Consider the following 21,621-nt stretch of genomic DNA (forward strand, 5'->3'; position numbering starts at 1 on the left):
TGGATTACAGCCACGGATTCCCATCACATACATGCTTAATTATGAAACACTCAACAGTGCTACATGCAGAAACGTTATTAAAGTCAGTAACAAACGTTTCCACTAGAAGTCTCTCTCAGCGTCTTCAGTGTCAATTCAATGGCAAACGTTTCCACTAGAAGTCTCTCTCAGGGTCTTCAGTGTAAATTCAATGGCAAATGTTTCCACTAGAAGTCTCTCTCTGTGTCTTCAGTGTAAATTCAATGGCAAATGTTTCCACTAGAAGTCTTTCTCAGCGTCTTCAGTGTCAATTCAATGGCAAACGTTTCCACTAGAAGTCTCTCTCTGTGTCTTCAGTGTAAATTCAATGGCAAACGTTTCCACTAGAAGTCTCTCTCAGCGTCTTCAGTGTCAATTCAATGGCAAACGTTTCTATTTGTCATTGAGGCTATGTTGTCTTGCACTGAAGACACTGAGAGACTTCTTCTAACCCTAGTGAAACGTTCATTTTGTTTAGTATTTCTCTGTGGTGAGTGTTTGATGGCGGGCGGCTCCTCCTGAATCTCTGTTCTGTTCCGTCTTCTTCTCCAGAGTGGTGACGACGAGGACTACAGAAGGATCTACACAAAGAAAATCAAACCGCGCCTCAAGTCTGAGGACCTGGCGGAGAGCAGCAGCGTGGAGGTGCAGACGGAGCGGCATGGTGGAACCGTTACCACGGTGACGCGCAAAATAACCACCTACACCGTGGACATGCCGGGATCGGAGTGCCACGACATCACCAGCCCGGAGTTCAAAGTCAAGGTTCCGCGACACGACGGCTCAGAATCGTCAGAGATGGACGTTCAGTACGGATCGGGAGCGCAGGTCCGAGTTCCACACGGCTTCACCATCGGAGGGGCGTCTGGAGGATCCAACACCACCGTCACCAGGATGTTAGGGTCCACAGAAACGCACTGGGGAGCAGGAGGAGGAGGAGGAGGAGGAGGTATCCGGGGACCCAAGATGGATTTCGGGACCTCCACCATCACCACTGACCTGGGAACGAACGTGGAAGGCTCCAACGGGAAATCCGTGAAGTTCCGAGTCCCCGGGTTTTCGGAATCGACGATACAAGGACCGGATGTGAAGCTGGACGGCAGTCTGGGAGCGCGCTCGGGAGGCACTGTCACCACAGAGACTTACACGTACAGGAGCAAAGGCGTGGAGGTGCCTTCATTGGACGTGACGAGGTCCGGCGTTTCAGGACGAGCGGTCGACGGGAAGCTCGAAACTTCGACCATGGAATTCAAGGGTTCCAGCGTCGACGTGCCGAAGATGCCTTCCGTGAGCGTCTCGGGCTTCGATCTGAATGGGAAAGGAGCAGGAGGCTTCACTGTGTCGGCACCAAAACTGGAAGGAGACGTCAAAGGCCCCAAAGTGGACATCAAAGCCCCGACAATTAAAACTTCAGTTGGGGGCGGAGATGTTAAAATGCCTGCCGTCGAGATCAAAGCCCCAAGCGTTGATATCAAAGGTGGAGTCCAAGGGACTGGCCTCTCCATGCCGTATGTGGACCTTTCGGGACAGAAGGTCTCGGCACCAGAAGTGGACATTAACTGGAAAGGGGCCAAAGTCTCTGCTCCTAAAATATCTGGGGATATCAAAGCGCCCACAGTAGACGTCAAAGCGCCAGGCATCAACGTCGGAATGTCGGGCGTCAAGCTGGATGCGAAGACTCCCAAGGTCGAATTCTCTGGCCCTGAAATCAAAGGGACAGATTTTAGTGCAAGCCTGCCGAAAGCTGACATCAACGTTCCAAAGATGAGCCTGGATGCTTCATCTGTTTCGGGGCCTGGCATCTCCGTCCCTGGCTTTGACATCAAAGGACCCAAACTTCAGGGAGACATCAAAGCTCCAACATTAGACATCCAAGCCCCTGATGTAAACGTCCAGGCACCAGGCATTGACATCGGAGGCCTTGAAGGAAGTTTCAAAGGAAAGCTGCCCAGCTGCAAAGGTCCGAGTGTGAGCATTGAGGCTCCAGGAGTTGACATCAAAGGACCAGAAGGAGGGTTTAAAATGCCTAAACTGCCCAAGTTCGGAATCTCTGGTCCCACAATTGAAAGCCCTGATGTGGACGTTAAGGGGCCTAAAGGCAATGTTGTTGTCAAAGGGCCACAGATAGACATTCAAACACCAGGTGCTGACATTAAGGGTCCAAGTGGAAAGATGAAAGGGCCCGGATTCAAGACGCCTGATTTTGATGTCAGTCTGAAAGGGCAGAAGGTGAAGGGAGATGTGGATGTTTCAGGGTCGAAGATAGAAGGTGACATCAAAGGGCCGAAGGTAGACATTGATGCTCCACATGTTGATATTGAAGGACCAGAAGGAGGATTCAAAATGCCCAAATTCAAAATGCCTACGTTTGGAATCAAAGGTCCTAAAGTTGAAGGACCAGATGTAGATGTGAATCTACCCAAAGGAGATATTAACATCAAAGGGCCACAGATAGAAGGTGACCTCAAAGGGCCAAAGATAGACATTAAAGGGCCACAGGTTGACTTAGAAGCCCCAGATGTTGATATCGAAGGATCGGGCGGATTCAAAATGCCGAAAATCAAAATGCCTACGTTTGGAATCAAAGGTCCTAAAGTTGAAGGCCCAGATGTAGATGTGAATCTACCCAAAGGAGACATTGATATCAAAGGGCCGAAGATAGAAGGTGATCTCAAAGCTCCGAAAGTGGACATCAAAGCTCCAGATGTTGATATAGAGGTACCTAGTGGAAAGGTGAAGGGTCCCGGATTCAAGATGCCATCAGTGTCAGGACCCAACATATCAATGCCAAGCCTGGACTTCAATCTGAAAGGGCCGAAGGTGAAGGGAGATGTGGACGTTTCAGTGCCACAGATAGAAGGTGACCTCAAAGGGCCAAAGATAGACATTAAAGGGCCACAGGTTGACTTAGAAGCCCCAGATGTTGATATCGAAGGATCGGGCGGATTCAAAATGCCGAAAATCAAAATGCCTACGTTTGGAATCAAAGGTCCTAAAGTTGAAGGCCCAGATGTAGATGTGAATCTACCCAAAGGAGACATTGATATCAAAGGGCCGAAGATAGAAGGTGATCTCAAAGCTCCGAAAGTGGACATCAAAGCTCCAGATGTTGATATAGAGGTACCTAGTGGAAAGGTGAAGGGTCCTGGATTCAAGATGCCATCAATGTCAGGACCCAACATATCAATGCCAAGCCTGGACTTCAATCTGAAAGGGCCGAAGGTGAAGGGAGATGTGGACGTTTCAGTGCCAAAGATAGAAGGTGACCTCAAAGGGCCAAAGGTAGACATTAAAGGGCCACAGGTTGACTTAGAAGCCCCAGATGTTGATATCGAAGGATCGGGCGGATTCAAAATGCCGAAAATCAAAATGCCTACGTTTGGAATCAAAGGTCCTAAAGTTGAAGGCCCAGATGTAGATGTGAATCTACCCAAAGGAGACATCAATATCAAAGGGCCACAGATAGAAGGTGACCTCAAAGGGCCAAAGGTGGACATCAGAGCTCCAGATGTTGATATAGAGGTACCTAGTGGAAAGGTGAAGGGTCCTGGATTCAAGATGCCATCAATGTCAGGACCCAACATATCAATGCCAAGCCTGGACTTCAATCTGAAAGGACCGAAGGTGAAGGGAGATGTGGACGTTTCAGTGCCAAAGATAGAAGGTGACTTCAAAGGGCCAAAGGTGGACATTGGTCATCCAGATATTGACATTAAGGGTCCTGACGGCAACATTAAGGGTCCTGGGTTCAAAATGCCAACCATTTCTGGACCAGATCTAAAAATGCCTAGTCTGGACTTCAATCTGAAAGGGCCGAAGGTGAAGGGAGATGTGGACGTTTCAGTGCCAAAGATAGAAGGCGACTTCAAAGGGCCAAAAGTGGACATTGGTCATCCAGATATTGACATTAAGGGTCCTGATGGCAAGATTAAGGGTCCTGGGTTCAAAATGCCAACCATTTCTGGACCAGATCTAAAAATGCCTAGTCTGGACTTCAATCTGAAAGGGCCGAAGGTGAAGGGAGATGTGGACGTTTCAGTGCCAAAGATAGAAGGCGACTTTAAAGGGCCAAAAGTGGACATTGGTCATCCAGATATTGACATTAAGGGTCCTGATGGCAAGATTAAGGGTCCTGGGTTCAAAATGCCAACCATTTCTGGACCAGATCTAAAAATGCCTAGTCTGGACTTCAATCTGAAAGGGCCGAAGGTGAAGGGAGATGTGGACGTTTCAGTGCCAAAGATAGAAGGTGACCTCAAAGGGCCAAAGATAGACATTAAAGGGCCACAGGTTAACTTTGAAGCTCCAGATGTTGATATCGAAGGATCGGGCGGATTCAAAATGCCGAAAATCAAAATGCCTACGTTTGGAATCAAAGGTCCTAAAGTTGAAGGCCCAGATGTAGATGTGAATCTACCCAAAGGAGACATTGATATCAAAGGGCCGAAGATAGAAGGTGATCTCAAAGCTCCGAAAGTGGACATCAAAGCTCCAGATGTTGATATAGAGGTACCTAGTGGAAAGGTGAAGGGTCCCGGATTCAAGATGCCATCAGTGTCAGGACCCAACATATCAATGCCAAGCCTGGACTTCAATCTGAAAGGGCCGAAGGTGAAGGGAGATGTGGACGTTTCAGTGCCAAAGATAGAAGGTGACCTCAAAGGGCCAAAAGTGGACGTTGGTCATCCAGATATTGACATTAAGGGTCCTGACGGCAAGATTAAGGGTCCTGGGTTCAAAATGCCAACCATTTCTGGACCAGATCTAAAAATGCCTAGCCTGGACTTCAATCTGAAAGGACCGAAGGTGAAGGGAGATGTGGACGTTTCAGTGCCAAAGATAGAAGGTGACCTCAAAGGGCCAAAGATAGACATTAAAGGGCCACAGGTTGACTTAGAAGCTCCAGATGTTGATATCGAAGGATCGGGCGGATTCAAAATGCCCAAATTCAAAATGCCTACGTTTGGAATCAAAGGTCCTAAAGTTGAAGGCCCAGATGTAGATGTGAATCTACCCAAAGGAGACATTGATATCAAAGGGCCAAAGATAGAAGGTGATCTCAAAGCTCCGAAAGTGGACATCAAAGCTCCAGATGTTGATATAGAGGTACCTAGTGGAAAGGTGAAGGGTCCCGGATTCAAGATGCCATCAGTGTCAGGACCCAACATATCAATGCCAAGCCTGGACTTCAATCTGAAAGGGCCGAAGGTGAAGGGAGATGTGGACGTTTCAGTGCCAAAGATAGAAGGTGACCTCAAAGGGCCAAAAGTGGACGTTGGTCATCCAGATATTGACATTAAGGGTCCTGACGGCAAGATTAAGGGTCCTGGGTTCAAAATGCCAACCATTTCTGGACCAGATCTAAAAATGCCTAGCCTGGACTTCAATCTGAAAGGACCGAAGGTGAAGGGAGATGTGGACGTTTCAGTGCCAAAGATAGAAGGTGACCTCAAAGGGCCAAAGATAGACATTAAAGGGCCACAGGTTGACTTAGAAGCTCCAGATGTTGATATCGAAGGATCGGGCGGATTCAAAATGCCCAAATTCAAAATGCCTACGTTTGGAATCAAAGGTCCTAAAGTTGAAGGCCCAGATGTAGATGTGAATCTACCCAAAGGAGACATTGATATCAAAGGGCCGAAGATAGAAGGTGATCTCAAAGCTCCGAAAGTGGACATCAAAGCTCCAGATGTTGATATAGAGGTACCTAGTGGAAAGGTGAAGGGTCCCGGATTCAAGATGCCATCAGTGTCAGGACCCAACATATCAATGCCAAGCCTGGACTTCAATCTGAAAGGACCGAAGGTTGAAGGTGACATCAAAGGGCCAAAGTTAGACATTGAAGCTCCTGATATTGACATTGAGGGTCCTGAAGGCAAGATCAAGGGTCACGGATTCAAGATGCCAAAAATCTCAATGCCTGATGTAGACTTTAATCTGAAAGGGCCGAAGGTGAAGGGAGATGTGGACGTTTCAGTGCCAAAGATAGAAGGCGACTTCAAAGGGCCGAAGGTAGATATTGATGCTCCAGATGTTGACATTGAAGGACCAGAAGGAGGATTCAAAATGCCCAAATTCAAAATGCCCAAGTTTGGTTTCAAAGGTCCTAAAGTTGAAGGCCCAGATGTAGATGTGAATCTACCCAAAGGAGACATTAACATCAAAGGGCCACAGATAGAAGGTGATCTCAAAGCTCCGAAAGTGGACATCAAAGCTCCAGATGTTGATATAGAGGTACCTAGTGGAAAGGTGAAGGGTCCCGGATTCAAGATGCCATCAGTGTCAGGACCCAACATATCCATGCCAAGCCTGGACTTCAATCTGAAAGGGCCGAAGGTGAAGGGAGATGTGGACGTTTCAGTGCCAAAGATAGAAGGTGACCTCAAAGGGCCAAAGATAGACATTAAAGGGCCACAGGTTGACTTAGAAGCTCCAGATGTTGATATCGAAGGATCGGGCGGATTCAAAATGCCGAAAATCAAAATGCCAAAGTTTGGAATCAAAGGTCCCAACATTGAAGGCCCAGATGTAGATGTGAATCTACCCAAAGGAGACATTAACATCAAAGGGCCAAAGATAGAAGGTGACCTCAAAGCTCCGAAAGTAGACATTGACACTCCTGATATTAACATTGAGGGTCCTGAAGGCAAGATCAAGGGACCCGGATTCAAGATGCCAACCATTTCTGGACCCAACATCAAAATGCCAAGTGTGGATTTCAATCTGAAAGGACCGAAGGTGGAAGGTGACATCAAAGGGCCAAAGTTAGACATTGAAGCTCCTGATATTGACATTGAGGGTCCTGAAGGCAAGATCAAGGGTCCTGGTTTCAAGATGCCTACAATTTCTGGACCCAACATTAAAATGCCCAAGTTTGGTTTCAAAGGTCCTAAAGTTGAAGGCCCAGATGTAGATGTGAATCTACCCAAAGGAGACATTGATATCAAAGGGCCAAAGATAGACATTGACACACCTGATATTGACATTGAGGGTCCTGAAGGCAAGATCAAAGGTCCTGGATTCAAGATGCCAACCATTTCTGGACCCAACATCAAAATGCCAAGTGTGGATTTCAATCTGAAAGGACCGAAGGTGGAAGGTGACATCAAAGGGCCAAAGTTAGACATTGAAGCTCCTGATATTGACATTGAGGGTCCTGAAGGCAAGATCAAGGGTCACGGATTCAAGATGCCAAAAATCTCAATGCCTGATGTAGACTTTAATCTGAAAGGGCCGAAGGTGAAGGGAGATATGGATGTTTCAGGTCCAAAGATAGAAGGCGACTTCAAAGGGCCGAAGGTAGATATTGATGCTCCAGATCTTGACATTGAAGGACCAGAAGGAGGATTCAAAATGCCTAAATTCAAAATGCCCAAGTTTGGTTTCAAAGGTCCTAAAGTTGAAGGCCCAGATGTAGATGTGAATCTACCCAAAGGAGACATCAATATCAAAGGGCCAAAGATAGAAGGTGATCTCAAAGCTCCGAAAGTGGACATGAAAGCTCCAGATGTTGATATAGAGGTACCTAGTGGAAAGGTGAAGGGCCCCGGATTCAAGATGCCATCAATGTCAGGACCCAACATATCAATGCCAAGTCTGGACTTCAATCTGAAAGGGCCGAAGGTTGAAGGTGACATCAAAGGGCCAAAGATAGATATTGAAGCTCCTGATATTGACATTGAGGGTCCTGAAGGCAAGATCAAGGGTCCCGGATTCAAGATGCCAAAAATCTCAATGCCTGATGTAGACTTTAATCTGAAAGGGCCGAAGGTGAAGGGAGATATGGATGTTTCAGTGCCAAAGATAGAAGGTGACATCAAAGGGCCAAAGATGGACATTGGTCATCCAGATATTGACATTAAGGGCCCTGATGGCAAGATTAAGGGTCCTGGTTTCAAGATGCCAACCATTTCTGGACCCAACATCAAAATGCCGAGTATGGATTTCAATCTGAAAGGACCGAAGGTTGAAGGTGACATCAAAGGGCCAAAGCTAGACATTGAAGCTCCTGATATTGACATTGAGGGTCCTGAAGGCAAGATCAAGGGTCCCGGATTCAAGATGCCCAAAATTTCTGGACCAAATATCAAAATGCCGAGTATGGATTTCAATCTGAAAGGACCGAAGGTGGAAGGTGACATCAAAGGGCCAAAGTTAGACATTGAAGCTCCTGATATTGACATTGAGGGTCCTGAAGGCAAGATCAAGGGTCACGGATTCAAGATGCCAAAAATGTCAATGCCTGATGTAGACTTTAATCTGAAAGGGCCGAAGGTGAAGGGAGATATGGATGTTTCAGGGCCAAAGATAGAAGGCGACTTCAAAGGGCCGAAGGTAGATATTGATGCTCCAGATCTTGACATTGAAGGACCAGAAGGAGGATTCAAAATGCCTAAATTCAAAATGCCCAAGTTTGGTTTCAAAGGTCCTAAAGTTGAAGGCCCAGATGTAGATGTGAATCTACCCAAAGGAGACATTGATATCAAAGGGCCGAAGATAGACATTGACACACCTGATATTGACATTGAGGGCCCTGAAGGCAAGATCAAGGGTCCTGGTTTCAAGATGCCAACCATTTCTGGACCCAACATCAAAATGCCGAGTGTGGATTTCAATCTGAAAGGACCGAAGGTGGAAGGTGACCTCAAAGGGCCAAAGGTAGACTTTGATGCTCCTGATATTGACATTGAGGGTCCTGAAGGCAAGATCAAGGGTCCTGGTTTCAAGATGCCAACCATTTCTGGACCCAACATCAAAATGCCGAGTGTGGATTTCAATCTGAAAGGACCGAAGGTGGAAGGTGATCTCAAAGGGCCAAAGGTAGACTTTGATGCTCCTGATTTTGACATTGAGGGTCCTGAAGGCAAGATCAAGGGTCCCGGATTCAAGATGCCAACCATTTCTGGACCCAACATCAAAATGCCCAAGTTTGGGTTCAAAGGTCCTAAAGTTGAAGGCCCAGATGTAGATGTGAATCTACCCAAAGGAGACATTGATATCAAAGGACCAAAGCTAGACATTGAAGCTCCTGATATTGACATTGAGGGTCCTGAAGGCAAGATCAAGGGTCACGGATTCAAGATGCCAAAAATCTCAATGCCTGATGTAGACTTTAATCTGAAAGGGCCGAAGGTGAAGGGAGATATGGATGTTTCAGGGCCAAAGATAGAAGGCGACTTCAAAGGGCCGAAGGTAGATATTGATGCTCCAGATCTTGACATTGAAGGACCAGAAGGAGGATTCAAAATGCCTAAATTCAAAATGCCCAAGTTTGGTTTCAAAGGTCCTAAAGTTGAAGGCCCAGATGTAGATGTGAATCTACCCAAAGGAGACATTGATATCAAAGGGCCGAAGATAGACATTGACACACCTGATATTGACATTGAGGGCCCTGAAGGCAAGATCAAGGGTCCTGGTTTCAAGATGCCAACCATTTCTGGACCCAACATCAAAATGCCGAGTATGGATTTCAATCTGAAAGGACCGAAGGTGGAAGGTGATCTCAAAGGGCCAAAGGTAGACATTGAAGCTCCTGATATTGACATTGAGGGCCCTGAAGGCAAGATCAAGGGTCCCGGATTCAAGATGCCAACCATTTCTGGACCCAACATCAAAATGCCCAAGTTTGGGTTCAAAGGTCCTAAAGTTGAAGGCCCAGATGTAGATGTGAATCTACCCAAAGGAGACATTGATATCAAAGGGCCAAAGGTAGACATTGACACACCTGATATTGACATTGAGGGCCCTGAAGGCAAGATCAAAGGTCCCGGATTCAAGATGCCCAAAATTACTGGGCCAAATATCAAAATGCCAAGTATGGATTTCAATCTGAAAGGACCGAAGGTGGAAGGTGACCTCAAAGGGCCAAAGGTAGATATTGAAGCTCCTGATATTGACATTGAGGGCCCTGAAGGCAAGATCAAAGGTCCCGGATTCAAGATGCCCAAAATATCTGGGCCAAATATCAAGATGCCAAGTATGGATTTCAACCTGAAAGGACCGAAGGTGGAAGGTGACCTCAAAGGGCCAAAGGTAGATATTGAAGCTCCTGATATTGACATTGAGGGCCCTGAAGGCAAGATCAAGGGTCCTGGATTCAAGATGCCAACCATTTCTGGACCCAACATCAAAATGCCAAGTATGGATTTCAATCTGAAAGGACCGAAGGTGGAAGGTGACCTCAAAGGGCCAAAGGTAGATATTGAAGCTCCTGATATTGACATTGAGGGCCCTGAAGGCAAGATCAAAGGTCCCGGATTCAAGATGCCCAAAATATCTGGGCCAAATATCAAGATGCCAAGTATGGACTTCAATCTGAAAGGACCGAAGGTGGAAGGTGACCTCAAAGGGCCAAAGGTAGATATTGAAGCTCCTGATATTGACATTGAGGGCCCTGAAGGCAAGATCAAAGGTCCCGGATTCAAGATGCCCAAAATATCTGGGCCAAATATCAAGATGCCAAGTATGGACTTCAATCTGAAAGGACCGAAGGTGGAAGGTGACCTCAAAGGGCCAAAGGTAGACATTGATGCTCCAGATATTGACATTGAGGGCCCTGAAGGCAAGATCAAGGGTCCTGGATTCAAGATGCCAACCATTTCTGGACCCAACATCAAAATGCCAAGTATGGATTTCAATCTGAAAGGACCGAAGTTGGAAGGTGACCTCAAAGGGCCAAAGCTAGACATTGATGCTCCAGATATTGACATTGAGGGCCCTGAAGGCAAGATCAAGGGTCCCGGATTCAAGATGCCAACCATTTCTGGACCCAATATCAAAATGCCAAGTATGGATTTCAATCTGAAAGGACCGAAGGTGGAAGGTGACCTCAAAGGGCCAAAGCTAGACATTGATGCTCCAGATATTGACGTTGAGGGCCCTGAAGGCAAGCTGAAAAGCCCAAAATTCAAAATTCCCAAAATATCTGGACCCAACATTTCAATGCCTGATGTAGACTTTAACCTGAAAGGTCCAAAGGTGAAAGGAGGTGTAGATGTTTCTGTGCCAAAGATTGAAGGAGACATCAAAGGGCCAAAAGTAGACATTAAAGGCCCTGATGTGAATCTTGAGGCACCAGATATTGATGTCAAAGGGCCAGAAGGAGGATTCAAAATGCCCAAATTCAAAATGCCCAAGTTTGGGTTCAAAGGCCCTAAAGTTGAGGGCCCAGATGTAGATGTGAATCTACCCAAAGGTGACATTAACATCAAAGGTCCAAAGATAGAAGGTGACATCAAAGGGCCAAAAGTAGACATTAAATCTCCGGATGTGAATATTGACGGGCCAGATGTTGATGTCAAAGGGCCGGAAGGAGGATTCAAAATGCCCAAATTCAAAATGCCCAAGTTTGGGTTCAAAGGCCCTAAAGTTGAAGGCCCAGATGTAGATGTGAAACTACCCAAAGGAGACATTGACCTCAAAGGGCCAAAGATAGACATTGACACACCTGATATTGACATTGAGGGTCCTGAAGGCAAGATCAAGGGTCACGGATTCAAGATGCCAAAAATGTCAATGCCTGATGTAGAATTTAATCTTAAGGGGCCGAAGGTGAAGGGAGATATGGATGTTTCAGAGCCAAAGATAGAAGGTGACTTCAAAGGGCCGAAGGTAGATATTGATGCTCCAGATATTGAAATTGAAGGACCAGAAGGCAAGCTGAAAAGCCCAAAATTCAAAATGCCCAAGTTTGGGTTCAAAGGTCCTAAAATTGAAGGCCCAGATGTAGATGTGAATCTACCCAAAGGAGACATTGACCTCAAAGGGCCAAAGATAGACATTGACACACCTGATATTGACATTGAGGGCCCTGAAGGCAAGATCAAAGGTTCCGGATTCAAGATGCCCAAAATTTCTGGGCCAAATATCAAAATGCCCAGTATGGACTTCAATCTGAAAGGACCGAAGGTGGAAGGTGACCTCAAAGGGCCAAAGGTAGACATTGATGCTCCAGATATTGACATTGAGGGCCCTGAAGGCAAAATCAAGGGTCCTGGATTCAAGATGCCAACCATTTCTGGACCCAACATCAAAATGCCAAGTATGGATTTCAATCTGAAAGGACCGAAGGTGGAAGGTGACCTCAAAGGGCCAAAGATAGACATTGATGCTCCTGATATTGACATTGAGGGCCCTGAAGGCAAAATCAAGGGTCCCGGATTCAAGATGCCAACCATTTCTGGACCCAACATCAAAATGCCAAGTATGGATTTCAATCTGAAAGGACCGAAGGTGGAAGGTGACCTCAAAGGGCCGAAGGTAGATATTGATGCTCCGGATGTGAATATCGAGGGGCCAGATGTTGATATTGAAGGAGGATTCAAAATGCCCAAATTCAAAATGCCCAAGTTTGGAATCAAAGGTCCTAAAGTTGAAGGCCCAGATGTAGATGTGAATCTACCCAAAGGAGACATTGATATCAAAGGGCCAAAGATAGACATTGACACACCTGATATTGATATTCAGTGTCCTGAAGGCAAGATCAAGGGTCCTGGATTCAAGATGCCAACCATTTCTGGGCCAAATATCAAGATGCCAAGTATGGATTTCAACCTGAAAGGACCGAAGGTGGAAGGTGACCTCAAAGGGCCAAAAGTAGATATTGAAGCTCCTGATATTGACATTGAGGGCCCTGAAGGCAAGATCAAAGGTCCCGGATTCAAGATGCCCAAAATATCTGGGCCAAATATCAAGATGCCAAGTATGGACTTCAATCTGAAAGGACCGAAGGTGGAAGGTGACCTCAAAGGGCCAAAGGTAGATATTGAAGCTCCTGATATTGACATTGAGGGCCCTGAAGGCAAGATCAAAGGTCCCGGATTCAAGATGCCCAAAATATCTGGGCCAAATATCAAGATGCCAAGTATGGACTTCAATCTGAAAGGACCGAAGGTGGAAGGTGACCTCAAAGGGCCAAAGGTAGACATTGATGCTCCGGATGTAAATATCGAGGGGCCAGATGTTGATATTGAAGGAGGATTCAAAATGCCCAAATTCAAAATGCCCAAGTTTGGAATCAAAGGTCCTAAAGTTGAAGGCCCAGATGTAGATGTGAATCTACCCAAAGGAGACATTGATATCAAAGGGCCAAAGATAGACATTGATGCTCCTGATATTGACATTGAGGGCCCTGAAGGCAAGATCAAGGGTCCCGGATTCAAGATGCCCAAACTTTCTGGGCCAAATATCAAGATGCCAAGTATGGACTTCAATCTGAAAGGACCGAAGGTGGAAGGTGACCTCAAAGGGCCAAAGGTAGACATTGATGCTCCAGATATTGACATTGAGGGCCCTGAAGGCAAGATCAAAGGTCCCGGATTCAAGATGCCCAAACTTTCTGGGCCAAATATCAAGATGCCAAGTATGGACTTCAATCTGAAAGGACCGAAGGTGGAAGGTGACCTCAAAGGGCCAAAGGTAGACATTGATGCTCCAGATATTGACATTGAGGGCCCTGAAGGCAAGATCAAAGGTCCCGGATTCAAGATGCCCAAAATATCTGGGCCAAATATCAAGATGCCAAGTATGGACTTCAATCTGAAAGGACCGAAGGTGGAAGGTGACCTCAAAGGGCCAAAGGTAGACATTGATGCTCCAGATATTGACATTGAGGGCCCTGAAGGCAAAATCAAGGGTCCTGGATTCAAGATGCCAACCATTTCTGGACCCAACATCAAAATGCCAAGTATGGATTTCAATCTGAAAGGACCGAAGGTGGAAGGTGACCTCAAAGGGCCAAAGGTAGATATTGAAGCTCCTGATATTGACATTGAGGGCCCTGAAGGCAAGATCAAAGGTCCCGGATTCAAGATGCCCAAAATATCTGGGCCAAATATCAAGATGCCAAGTATGGACTTCAATCTGAAAGGACCGAAGGTGGAAGGTGACCTCAAAGGGCCAAAGGTAGACATTGATGCTCCAGATATTGACATTGAGGGCCCTGAAGGCAAGATCAAGGGTCCTGGATTCAAGATGCCAACCATTTCTGGACCCAACATCAAAATGCCAAGTATGGATTTCAATCTGAAAGGACCGAAGGTGGAAGGTGACCTCAAAGGGCCGAAGGTAGATATTGATGCTCCGGATGTGAATATCGAGGGGCCAGATGTTGATGTTGAAGGAGGATTTAAAATGCCCAAATTCAAAATGCCCAAGTTTGGAATCAAAGGTCCTAAAGTTGAAGGCCCAGATGTAGATTTGAATCTACCCAAAGGAGACATTGATATCAAAGGGCCAAAGATAGACATTGATGCTCCTGATATTGACATTGAGGGCCCTGAAGGCAAGATCAAGGGTCCCGGATTCAAAATGCCAACCATTTCTGGACCCAACATCAAAATGCCAAGCATGGATTTCAATTTGAAAGGACCGAAGGTGGAAGGTGACCTCAAAGGACCAAAGCTAGACATTGATGCTCCTGATATTGACATTGAGGGCCCTGAAGGCAAGATCAAAGGTCCCGGATTCAAGATGCCCAAAATATCTGGGCCAAATATCAAGATGCCAAGTATGGACTTCAATCTGAAAGGACCGAAGGTGGAAGGTGACCTCAAAGGGCCAAAGGTAGATATTGATGCTCCTGATATTGACATTGAGGGCCCTGAAGGCAAAATTAAGGGTCCCGGATTCAAGATGCCAACCATTTCTGGGCCAAATATCAAAATGCCAAGTATGGATTTCAATCTGAAAGGACCGAAGGTGGAAGGTGACCTCAAAGGGCCGGAGGTAGATATTGATGCTCCGGATGTGAATATCGAGGGGCCAGATGTTGATGTTGAAGGAGGATTCAAAATGCCCAAATTCAAAATGCCCAAGTTTGGAATCAAAGGTCCTAAAGTTGAAGGCCCAGATGTAGATTTGAATCTACCCAAAGGAGACATTGATATCAAAGGGCCAAAGATAGACATTGATGCTCCTGATATTGACATTGAGGGCCCTGAAGGCAAGATCAAGGGTCCCGGATTCAAAATGCCAACCATTTCTGGACCCAATATCAAAATGCCAAGCATGGATTTCAATCTGAAAGGACCGAAGGTGAAGGGAGACATGGGTGCAAATATTCCTTCTGGAGACCTGAGCCTCTCTGGTCCTAAAATTGAAGGCGATATAAAGGTCCCAGGAATGGACCTGGATGTCAAAGGACCCAAAATCGACGTAAAAGCTCCCAGCGCTGACCTAGACATCAACGCTCCAGATGTCAACATCTCGGGTCCTGAGGGCAACATTAAAATGCCAAAATTCAAGAAGCCCAAGTTTGGTTTGGGGCTGAAAGGTGCCAAAGCGAACGTGAAGTCTCCGTCGCTGGATGTCATTCCCCCTGAAGGCGACCTCAGCCTCGATGCACCTGACCTCAACGTTGACCTGAAAGGAAAGAAGGGCAAGTTGAAGATGCCCAAAGGGAAAGGGAAGGTGAAGAAGCCCGACCTCGACGTGAGCGTCGGCTCCCCGGACCTCGAGGTGAAGGGGGCAAAGGTCAAGAAACCTTGGAAATTCCACTTCCCGGACGTCGAGTTTGATATTAAATCCCCCAGGATGAAGGGCGACGCTTCTCTCTCCGGCCCCAAGGTCGAAGGAGGACTGAAGACCCCCGACGCTGACCTGCAGTCTCCAAGCTTGAAGGCTGAAATGAAGACCCCTGATGTGGACCTCCCCGATGTCGGCATCGAGGGGCCCGATGCCAAGCTGAAAAAGCCCAAGATGAAAATGCCCAAATTTCACATGTCCGGCCCCAAACTCAAGGGACCGGATGTAGACCTCAATCTCAAAGGCCCGCAAGGCAATCTGGATGTTTCTGGGGATGTGAACGTCAAGGCCCCCGATGTCAGCTTGGAGGGCCCCGAAGGGAAGATTAAGGGTCCCAAGTTCAAGATGCCGTCTATGAACTTGAGTGGGCCCGACATCTCCGCCCCCGACTTCAACCTCAACCTCAAGGGACCACAGGTAAAAGGAGATGCAGATCTCAACGTCAAAGGCCCGAACGTCCATGTGGAAGGACTGGATGTGGATGTTGAAAGCCCCGAGGGGAAGGTGAAAGGTCCCGGGTTTAAGATGCCAACCCTTTCTGGACCCAACATCAAAATGCCAAGCATGGACTTCAATCTGAAAGGACCGAAGGTGGAAGGTGACCTCAAAGGACCGAGGGTTGACATTGAGGCTCCTGATGTTGATTTCGAGGGTCCAAGTGGAAAGATCAAGGGTCCCGGAATCTCAATGCCTGATATTGATGTGAATCTGAAAGGGCCGAAGGTGAAGGGAGGTGTGGATGTTTCAGGAGACTTCAAAGGGCCGAAGGTGAAGGGAGGTGTGGGTGTTTCAGGAGACTTCAAAGGGCCGAAGGTGGACGTCAACGCTCCTGATGTTGACGTGGAAGGGCTGGAATTGAAAATTCCCAAATTAAAAGTTCCAAAGTTTGGCATCAAACTCCCTACTGTGGAAGGCTCAGACATGAAAGTCAAGCTCCCCAAGGGAGATGTTTCAGGCCCTGGGTTAAAGGCTGACTTCGAGGGACCCAAGGTCGACGTGAAGGGTCCCGCCATTGACGTCAAGACCCCAGATATTGAGCTGGAGTGCCCGGAGGGTAAAGTGAAGAAATCGAAATTCAAGATGCCGAAATTTGGTTTTGGGAGCCCCAAACTAGAAGGTCCCGACGTGGATGTCAATGTCAAGGGCTCTCGCATTGAGGGGAAGCTTCCCGGAGCAGACCTCAGCATCGAAGGGGGCAAGATCAAAACGCCATCCGGGGGTTTGTCTGGGTCCAAACCGGACCTGGACGTCAATCTGAAGGGACCCAAAATCGACGGCTCTGGCTTCGGGGTGAACTTGGGCTCCCCCGACGTGAGCGTTAAAGGGCCGAGCGTGGACCTCGGGGGCCCCAAAGTAGAAGTGGAATCCTCGGGCGGGGCGTTTGACTTTGGCAAGGTGGACTATGGAAAGATGACCTTCACGAATTTGAAGGTGCCGAGGTTCGGAGACCCCGCGCCCGAGCTGGAGGGCCCAGAGGTGGGGGTAGATGTCGGGGGAGCAGGGCTAGACCTGGGGAAGGTGGGAGCAGCAGGAGAGCTGGAGATCAAGAGTCCCAAAGTCAAAGGTCAGCTCAGCTCCCCGGGCATGGAGGTGAAGAGCAGCGGCGCAGGAAAGGGCAAAATCAAGATGCCCAAGTTCTTCCAGAAATCAAAGTCCAAGGGAAGCACTCCGGATATCAGCCTGGAGGGACCGGAGCTGGAGCTGGCCGGAGGCTCCATGTCTCCTAAAGGCAAGTCGGCATCGCTGGATCTCTTCAAGAAACACCGGCACAGGTCCTCCTCTCTCAGCGACGATGCCAACCTGGCCTCGCCCTCCTCCCCCTCCGGGCACCTGGAGGCGGAAGGGGGGGACTTCTCCCTGGAAGGAGGGGCGAAGGGGAAAGGGAAGAAGGGCAAGTCGAAATTCGGGACCTTCGGCGGCCTCGGGTCCAAGTCCAAGGGCTCGTATGAGGTGACGTTCAGCGAGGAGGGAGAGGCTGAGGTGTCTCTGGGTTCCAAGAAGGCGTCGCGGGTGTCCTCTACGTCCAGCAGCGACAGCGGGACCAGGGCGGGGTTCAAACTCCCCAAGATCGAGCTGGCCGTGTCCAAGAAGTAATTGTGTAAATAGAAATGACGATTCAGCCGTGAGAGGGGCGCGCAAATCCAGCCATTGAGGTCTGGGAGTCTGGCCGAGGAGGGTTTTAATTAATAAAAAGTGACATTGATTTTATTACCGGGGGGGGGGGGGGGGACATTAAATAAATGAACCTGGATTAAAAGACAAAATTCTTAACTTACAGAATTTAGGGGTACGGGTGGAACAAACACCGGGGGGCTTACAGACTTCGAGGACTGGACTTGTGGACCCTGATTTAATACACCCTTTATTTTTTATTTTGTTTTGTACATAAAAAGAAATTAACTTTTATCAACTATATTCTCCCTCTCTCTCTCTCTCTCCCTCCCTCTCCCCCTCTCCCTCTCCCTCTTCCTCTCTCTCCCCCTCTCCCTCTCTCTCCCTCTCCCTCTCCCTCTCCCTCTCTCCCTCTCCCTCTCCCTCTCCCTCAGTACAGAATTAAAGTGCCTTGTGTAGAAATGAAATGTCAGAGTCCTGAAAAGTATCTCAAAATAATGGATACGATTGATAATAAGATTGAGGTTTTTTTTTTTGTTTTGTTAATATAATGCGCCCTATTTTTGTATTTTCGAATGAAATGTAATCACACTGCTGCGTATTAATAATGTCAATGATAATAATAGTAATAACATCAGTGCATTTCTCTAATTCTTTTTAGTTTGCATTAAGCTGGGAGTGAACAGTGAACCCTGTTGGGTTTGGCGGGAGGGTTCGGCACATTTGATCTCTGGAGAGCGTTTGTTTTTTTCACTTTTAATGACTTGATGGCTTTCGCTTCCTCTCTGCGGCTGAGGGCTGGCTTTTAAATTGTTCTCCTTTTAAATAAAGTAAATACATAATTGATGGTGAATCAAAGTTTTGTAAAAATAAATAAATTAAGCTCCATTTACTGCTGTTCCAATGTATTGAGAAGGCTGGGGTACGACTGCACAGGAAATAGCTATTAATATAGCATAATACTAATCTCATAATGTCTATTTTTTTTGTCAGGAGTTGAAATCTTTTTCAGTCAATTTGGTTAAATACATGACGTTTTTCCATCTCATGGCTTCTTAACAAAAGAGTTTTTTTTGGGTCTGTTTTTATGGATTAAAATGAAAAGGGTTTTAGAGTGTTCTTTAATAAAAACCAGGATAGAATTCCTGAAATTAAATATTTTTTTCCCAATGAATTCTGAATCCGTGCAGCCGCCCCCCCCAGCCTCTCTCGGAGCTTCTTCGATGGTCGCTGTGTTTTAGAAATGATTACGTAACCTTCCTGTCAGTTTGTTAATGAGTTTCGTTTCTTCAAACCTCTTCTCCTTGTGTGTCGAGGTCTCTCAACTCCCTTCTGCACGTTACCAGCCCAGTTAAGGACGTGGTTCACTGTAACAAGAGTGATGACTTTAAAAAATTCAAATAAACTGTTTAACCTGAACTCTCCTGGTGTGTGTGTGTCAGTGTATCCGAGAGAGAGAGAGAGTGTGTGTCAGTGTATCCGAGAGAGAGTGTGTGTGTGTCAGTGTATCCGAGAGAGAGAGTGTGTGTGTGTGTGTGTGTGTGTCTCAGTGTATCCGAGAGTGTGTGTGTGTCAGTGTATCCGAGAGAGAGAGAGAGAGTGTGTGTGTGTCAGTGTATCCGAGAGAGAGAGTGTGTGTGTGTGTGTGTGTGTGTCTGTGTATCCGAGAGTGTGTGTGTGTCAGTGTATCCGAGAGAGAGAGAGAGTGTGTGTGTGTCAGTGTATCCGAGAGAGAGTGTGTGTGTGTGTGTCAGTGTATCCGAGAGAGTGTGTGTGTGTGTGTGTGTGTGTGTGTGTGTGTGTGTGTGTGTGTGTGTCAGTGTATCCGAGAGAGAGTGTGTGTGTCAGTGTATTGAGAGAGTGTGTGTGTCAGTGTATTGAGAGAGTGTGTGTGTCAGTGTATCCAAAGTGTGTGTATGTGTCCGAAAGTGTGTGTGTTAGGTTATCGGTTGTTAGGGTATTGGTGTATTGGGGTGTGTGTGTGTGTCAGTGTGTGTGTTAGTGTGTGAGGGTATTGGTGTGTGTGTTAGTGTGTGTGTTAGGGTATCGGTGTGTGTGTGTTAGTGTGTGTGTCAGGGTATTGGTGTGTGTGTTAGTGTTAGGGTATCTGTGTGTTAGTGTGTGTGTCAGGGTATTGGTGTGTGTGTTAGTGTTAGGGTATCTGTGTGTTAGTGTGTGTGTTAGGGTATCGGTGTGTTAGTGTGTGTGTTAGGGTATGTGTGTGTGTCGGTGTGTGTGTCAGGGTATTGGTGTGTGTGTTAGTGTGTGTGTCAGGGTATTGGTGTGTGTGTTAGTGTTAGGGTGTCTGTGTGTCAGTGTGTGTGTTAGTGTGTGTGTTAGGGTATGTGTGTGTGTCTGTATGTGTGTTAGGGTATTGGTGTGTGTGTTAGTGTGTGTGTCAGGGTATTGGTGTGTGTGTTAGTGTTAGGGTATCTGTGTCAGTGTGTGTGTTAGTGTGTGTGTTAGGGCATCTGTGTGTTAGTGTGTGTGTCAGAGTGTGTGTTAGGGTATTGGTGTGTGTATTAGTGTGTGTGTTAGGGTATTAGTGTGTGTGTTAGTGTGTGTGTTAGGGTATGTGTGTGTGTCAGTGTGTGTGTTAGGGTATTAGTGTGTGTGTTAGTGTGTGTGTTAGTGTGTGTGTCAGGGTACTGGTGTGTGTGTTGGGTATCGGTGTGTCAAGGTGGGTGGGTCTTTTTGTCAGTGTGTGTGTGTCTCGAATCCTAAGGAGGCCCGTTTGCACAGTTTTGTATACAGGGTGATGATTCATAATTCACACAGCATTAGCGGAGCATTGTGAAAACTCAAGGGGGTGAAATTCAATTCAGTACAATTATGAGAGACACGCTGTGATGCTCCAGTTGACCACCAGGGGGCTGTTGAATAATATCAGCGTTTAAACAGAATTAAAAAATAAATCAATAAATAAACTGAAGCCATTAAGCAAGGAATGTTTGCTGTTGAGGTTCACAAAGTTTGTTTTGGTGTTACTGAAGTAAGAGTTTAAAATAAGGGAGGCGGACGCTAGTTTCAAAACGTCACGCATGAAAGGGTGAAGGTTCACAGGTCGCTGTCATGGACCTCATTGCCCGTCACTGTGTGAATAAACGGGATGCAGTTTCACTTTTGACCACAAGGCGGCAGCAGATACTAAAAAAATATATACAGACTACGCTGAACAGCGCAGCGAGGAGGCGCGTTAGAGAAGCAGGAGACCGATTAAGAGTCTTTAAATTCGAATGTAGTTATAATTCTTTTTAAAATTGGTATTTGTTTTATTATATTAGTCCCTCCTCGGCTCTCATTTTTTTGCATTTTAACCGGAGAATAATCGCATAACTAATTATGATTATTACTGCATATTCAATTATACTTTATCAAGTTATTTTCAATAATATTTGGTTTTACTGATCCTTTTCATCAACTCTAAACCTAATAAACATCACGAATGTATTACTGGGAAAGAAAGGAACGCTAAATACATATTAAATATCAAAATAATGTGTGTTTTTTTAAAATCTCTGTCTATATGAACATATCTCTAGAATACAATATATCAGCAATATTGTCAATATTTAATGTACCATATTCTCAGGGTCCTAACAAGTATTGACAATTAAAAAAAAATAATGGGAGTCATTATTATTATAATTGTTATTAATTATAGGGTGTTATTCGACCACAAACCGCCAGAGGGCAGCAGAGCCCGTGTTTCAGCGACCCGCAGCTCCAGTGTCTGTTCATTTGTTTGCATCTCTGCGCTGCACGCCCGGAACCGGAGCGAGTGCCGACCCAGGTGAGCTCGTTTACTGAACCCACGCACGCTTCAGAGTTTAAAAGAGATTCGTTATTCGAGATGTTATTTCAGAGAGAACACGTCGCGCAATTGAAAAGCGCGTCGCTGTGTCACTAATATTAACTTAAGCAACAATGACTGTGTGACTGAATTTACAAATTCGACGCGCTTTCAAT

General features: G+C 46.5%; 1 protein-coding gene across 2 annotated transcripts in view; it reads left to right on the forward strand.

Annotated features, from left to right (window-relative positions):
- LOC117968905 (neuroblast differentiation-associated protein AHNAK-like) overlaps window positions 1–19,071 on the forward strand; it is a 38,692-nt gene extending 19,621 nt beyond the window's left edge. For both annotated transcript variants that reach the window (XM_059021171.1, XM_059021172.1), the window contains one exon: window positions 571–19,071. In XM_059021171.1, coding sequence (XP_058877154.1) covers window positions 571–17,634 — 17,064 coding nt within the window. In that variant the 3' untranslated portion in view covers window positions 17,635–19,071. The remainder of the gene's footprint in view (window positions 1–570) is intronic.
- The last annotated feature ends 2,550 nt before the right edge of the window (window positions 19,072–21,621 follow it).

Source organism: Acipenser ruthenus, unplaced genomic scaffold (assembly GCF_902713425.1).
Source record: "Acipenser ruthenus unplaced genomic scaffold, fAciRut3.2 maternal haplotype, whole genome shotgun sequence".
Taxonomy (NCBI): Eukaryota; Metazoa; Chordata; class Actinopteri; order Acipenseriformes; family Acipenseridae; genus Acipenser; species Acipenser ruthenus.